We start from the raw sequence: 5,773 nt of genomic DNA, 5'->3' as shown, positions 1-5,773 counted from the left end.
GAGAAGAAAATTTTTCGGTCACTACCCGGATTCGAACCCGGGACCTTTGAATGAGAGGCCAACACCTTAACCTCTAGGCCACGAGAGCCCCCCGATTTGTCTACGCACGCACTCACCCCGGTCGTGTTTACACACCAGAGAATGTCCACGCTCAATGATTTAAATACAGTTGAAATTGAAGCAGTGAGAGAGAGGGAGTAAAAAGGAGAGAGAGAGAGGGGGAGGGGCTCTCGTGACCTAGAGGTTAAGGTGTTGGCCTCTCATTCAAAGGTCGCGGTTTGGAATCTGGGTAACGACCGAAAAATTTTCTTTTCTAAAATTGTCTCCTTTCACCTCCTTTTCTGCTCTCTAGCAATGTTCTGTCATCTACTTTCATTTCCTCTTTCTTCCCCCACCCCCTCACCTCCTTTGAACGAGAGGCGAACACCTTAACTTTTAGGCCAGGAGAGCCCCCGAAGCAGACTTTGTGCTCTTGAGACTAGAGAGGTGAGCAGAGTAAGCCTGATTCCCCGTTTGGACTTCTCTGTTGACATCCACCCGTTGGTGCTCATATGACCTTATGCAGTTACAAGCGCCGTAAAAACCTTACTTGAACTAAAACTAGCGGCAAGTGAGCGTGTGATCGTCAGTCTATTCTCCGTGTTGTCGACTGGACTTTGTTGTCTGTAATTTTTATTTCATATATTATGTAATATTATGTTATGGATGGCGCAAATGAAGTCCCCTTTTTCGAGCTGGTGTGGGGCTTGATTTGCTGGGTGGTAATTTTTTTTTCAGGTAGTAAATTTTTTCAGGAAATGTTGCTGGACACCCTGTAGTAAATTTTTTTAGGAAATGTTGCTGGACGTCCTGTATTTGTTTGAGAAAATTTCTGGTACTGGAAAATTGGGACTTCTATTGACCAAAAAAGAACCAGTTTTAGTAGCTTATAACGATGAAAGGTGATACGTTTTAAGGAGACAATTAAAATTATATTTTCAGATGATAAATGAATTTTAGTCGTACATATTTGGAAATGTAATGAGAAGCTTTGTGCATTTAACCCATTGCACCCGAGCTTCGAGTATATTCGTAGTTGCCGTGCTCTTCCGTCCACCGAGCTACGAGAATAGTCGTATCAAAATACCAGTCCACAAAATCGAGTCCGAACCACTTATCCAGGTTTCTATTGAAAGTAACAGGTCGCTTGTGGCTTGTAGAAACCTTAAACCTTTTTCAAGCCTGTTTTGATCCAGTTTTTCGCCAAGTATAATTTATAGTTTTGTTGTTTTGTCACCACAAATCATAGCAAGAAAATGAGCACTGAAATCTTTTAGTTTAGTTTTAGTAAGGTTTTACGGCACTCGCAACTGCATAAGGTCATATGAGCACCAGAAGATTAGAGGTGTTACAAGAGAGTAACAAACATAAAAAAGAAGAAGGGGAGATAAGGATGATAGATGTTTGATAGGAAAGAAGAAGCATACCACACCAACCACCCACACTGAAATCTTTATGGACGAGAAGAAAAAGAAACAACAAAAAATAACAACAGTGCCACGGCTATTTTTGTGTTTGTTAAAAAACAGGAACCAAATTTTTTAGCTTTGTTTCGGGCATAAGCGGCAAAAAAATGAAAGTAAAACATAAATCTAGAAGAACAATGCGATCGGATTGATTTTAATGCCTTGAAAACGCTGGAAAAAAAGCTTGATCAAGACCACAGGTTCAGTATAATTTGCTGCGAGTAAATCAATCGAATGCCGATGAGTCGCAGTCGGAAGTAATATACGTTCTTTTCTCTTCTAGTGATATTAAAAACAACATTTTAAGTAAAGTCTAAGCAAAATTTCCTATCAGCAGCCGAAATAGTTCGGAAACAGCGCTTGTATGTCTTGTATGTGTCCCTCCCAGGTGACCGTCTCCCACGACAAAGCCTGCCTGTTTGTGCCCGACTTCCTCACGGGCCTCATCTTCATCTGCAAGCATGTGGAGCTGGTAGGGGCAGACAACTACTTCAAGCCGTACCAGGCCATCGTACAGGCCATTAATGATGACGGGGACGGGCCAGAGACTGTCGTGGTCACCGTTATGTCGGCTGAGGAGCGTAAGGATCACTTCTCCTTACTAACTCTCTTACTTGCTTACTTCCCTACTTACTTACTTACTTGCTCTCTTACTTACCTACTTACTTACCTACTGACTTACTTACTTACTTGCTTACTTACTTATGAACTTACTTATTTACCCTACTTTACCGTACCTTACCTTACCTTACTTACGAACTTACTTACTTATTTACTTACTTACTTACTTACTTACTTACTTACTTACTTACTTACTTACTTACTTACTTACTTACTTACTTACTTACTTTTTCAGCCTGTTACCTTCCGGTAAGAATCACTTCTCAATTCTGTAAAAGATCTTGTCAGTTTGTTAGTGTTTGAGTGCTTAACCAGCTGCTTGCACTTTATTCTTCCTGCGAATCTGAGAATGTTTCTGAGTGTTCTATGGTCTGCTGGGGTAATAATGTAGTGTAGAGCGCATAGACCTTGCTGTCGAGCATGGATATGCGCTATACAAATGCTATTATTATTATTATTATTATTATTACCAGTTTACTTACTTGCTTACTTTTTTCAGTCTCTATTACTTACGGTGTCGAGGGCAGAAGCAAATGTCTTTCTCGTAAGGATCATATTTACCATGCTGCAAATTTTTCTTTGTGGAATTAAATAAATCCTTTTCTTATCTTATTTCATCTCACTTCATCTCATCTCATCTCATCTCATCCCCCCTCATCCCACCCCTCCCCATCTCACTTCATCTCACCTCACCTCATCTCATCTCATCTCACCCCACCCCACCTCATCTCATCCCACTTCATCTCACCCCATCCCTTCCCACCCCCACCCTTCTTAATCTCATTAGATCTTATTTCCTTTCGTCCCATGTGGGTGGTTGGCAGTTGCTCTGTTGTGGTTTGCCTCTTCTTTCCCATCAAACATCTATCATCCTTATCTCCCCTCCTTTTTTATGTCTGTTACTCTCTTGTAACCCTTTAATATTCTGGCGCTCATATGACCTTATGCAGTTGTGAACGCCGTAAAACCTATACTATATTACTAAGACTAAAACTAAATTTCCTTTTTACTCATCACCACTCAGTTCCTCTCCAAGCCCCCGAAGAGGTCAAGGCCGACCCGTACAACGCCACGGCTCTGATGGTTCGCTGGAAGCCCATCCCCAACAACCGAGTTAGTGCCCGCGGAAACCTCAAAGGCTACAAGGTCAGTGCGTCTAGCCTTTGTGTTCAACAACGTAATCTGAAATACTTGTGTGGGTGGTTGGCGGGTGCTCTGGTGTGGTTTGCTCCTTCTTTCCTATCAAACATCTATCGTCCTTATCTCTCCTCCTTCTTTTGTGTGTTTGTTACTCTCTTGTAACTCCTCTAATCTTCGGCACCTATATGACCTTATTGTGTTGCAAGTGCCATAAAACGCTTACTAATACTAAATTAAAATACTTGTACAGAGCTATTATGTTAATTTGTAGACTGTCAAACATTGAATATTCCTTTCCTAAAAAAATGTCTTCCACTATATATTCGCATTTAGAAAGATGCTTTAAAAAATTTTATCACACTAAATTTTTTAATGCCAGGTAGCAACCAAGGGTATAATTATAATAAAATTTCACTGGTTGGTATATGCCTTAAAGCAGGGTTGTCCGACTCAATCGCACACAGGGCCAGGCACAAGTTACATTTTTGTAACCCCCATGTGTTGCGCGTGCTCATAAGACCTTATGCAGTTGTACTTACTTTTCCCTTCCTCTGGTATCCTTAGGATGTCCAGGGGAGGTGCAGTTGTGAGCACAGTAAAACTTACTAAACTAAACCAAGCAATTTAGTTTACAGGCTGAAGTGGATCAACTCTTACCAAGCAGTGGAAAAGCCGAACATTTTGAAAAACTATGATACGAATTAAAACGAAGAAAAGTTGAAATAATTACAAATTAAGTGATACCAGTTTTCGCAGTCATTCCAGTTTGTCATAAATGGACGTGGGGGCTCTTGTGGCCTAGAGATCAAGGTGTTGGTCTTTCTTTCAAAGGTCCCGGGTTTCGAATCTGGGTAGCGATGAAAAAATTTTCTTCTCTAAAATTCTATCATTTCACCTCCTTTCCTGCTCTCTAGCAATGTTCTGTCGTCTGCTTTCGTCTTCACTTTCTGCCCTCGCCTCCTCTGCCCCCTCCTCTGGGCTCCTGACTCTTTCTGCAGCCTTTCTACTGCTTCTCCTTGACTCCTTCTTACTGCTGTCTTTCAGCCACACCCCTGATCTTATGATAAGAAAGATCTACACCTAGCCTTCTCGGACAAGAGCAAAAAATCTGGGAGGTCACATATGCAATTTCGCACGTTAAAGATCCCTTTGTTGTCCGAAATTGATAAGAGTAGGCTTCAGTGGCCACCTGGGCAAAAATTCAAAATTTCCTGCCAGCTGAAAATATTTGGTGTGTCCAGCGCGCTCATGTGACCTTATGTAGTTGCGAGCACCGTAAAACACTTTCCCCCCCAACATTTAAAAATTAATTAATGTTCTACATCTTTTTCTTGGCAAACAAGTTCGTTTCTGTTTGGAGTAAGGTTCAGACGGTTCTGAGCTGTGAAGATTCCCAGGATGGATTACCTAAAACTCTCTCGTGGGCTAGATATAATTGTTTGCTTTTAAGGACAAGCGGGTAACCCAGATTTCGGGGGTTTCCAAAATTCTTGACCTACTCCGAAAGTGGCCATTGCCCTACCTATAGGAAAAGTTTGGTTTCATTGGTGTGTATATTTGTTTGGTTATAGAGAAAACTATCCTTGTCTCTTAGAGGAACTGAACAAGGCTCCAAAAACTTTACCTTCGATTTTCTCAAAATAGTATTTTTCGGGATAGCCCCCTTGTGCTTAAAAGTGACCAATTGTTTGCTGGGCTGGATGTAACCAATGGGCTTTGACTTTGAGTTAGACATGTGTGAAGTATACAATGTAGGCTGCCATTTTACAGGCTCTAAAACACTTACAAACTAACAAGATCTTTCACTGTCTGTGGCTAGATATCCACTCCCACCCAGGTGAAATGGGGAAGTTTTGTGTAAAGTTCTTCTTCCAAGGACACAATGTTGGGCCTGCGCCCTGAACCTCTGAAACTGCAACCTCACAATTACAAGCCCACTAGCCTAACCACTGGTCTATTATCATGGGTCTCAATATTCCACTACTTAGCGGATTTCCGCTACCGCCATTTCCTCCGTTAAACCGCCCCTTTCTGTACATAAGCAAGATTGTAAATATTTGGTAAGTCATTCTTTTACTTGAAATTATCTTCCAAACCCTCAAATTGGTGTGAAATAACCCTGCTTTGATAAATTGACGGTTTTTATTTCAGCATTCTAAGATTAAACAGTATAATAATAATGGGTGTCTCGCAAAAATAGTTATTTCTGTCGTGATCATGCGGAAAGTTCCTCCTTTTTTAAGATTCTGAGTTGAGACCCATGATTGTACCAAACCTGCCACTGTTTTTTTTCCTCGACAGATCAACTACTGGCGCATGAACATTGACCTTGAGACGGATGCCCTTCAGAACATCATCGAGGTTCCCAACGGGTCGACCAACCTGAACCACGGGCTCATCATCGGCCTTGAGGCGGTCGAGTGGTACCAGTTTAACGTACAGGCCTACAACTCGGCGGGCAACGGGCCCAAGAGCTCTGACTACGAGCAGCAGACGCTGAATAGAAG

At 41.7% G+C, this 5,773-nt stretch overlaps 1 protein-coding gene across 1 annotated transcript in view; it reads left to right on the top strand.

Annotated features, from left to right (window-relative positions):
* LOC101848960 (contactin) overlaps positions 1-5,773 on the top strand; it is a gene marked incomplete in the record, with an annotated part of 49,538 nt that overhangs the window by 35,160 nt on the left and 8,605 nt on the right. The window contains 3 exon segments of the mRNA XM_013081116.1: positions 1,894-2,086; positions 3,151-3,272; positions 5,568-5,772. Coding sequence (XP_012936570.1) covers positions 1,894-2,086; positions 3,151-3,272; positions 5,568-5,772 — 520 coding nt within the window.

The sequence above is a fragment of the Aplysia californica genome, unplaced genomic scaffold (genome assembly GCF_000002075.1).
Source record: "Aplysia californica isolate F4 #8 unplaced genomic scaffold, AplCal3.0 scaffold00116, whole genome shotgun sequence".
Classification (NCBI taxonomy): domain Eukaryota; kingdom Metazoa; phylum Mollusca; class Gastropoda; order Aplysiida; family Aplysiidae; genus Aplysia; species Aplysia californica.
This window is presented reverse-complemented; position numbering and strand designations above follow the sequence as displayed.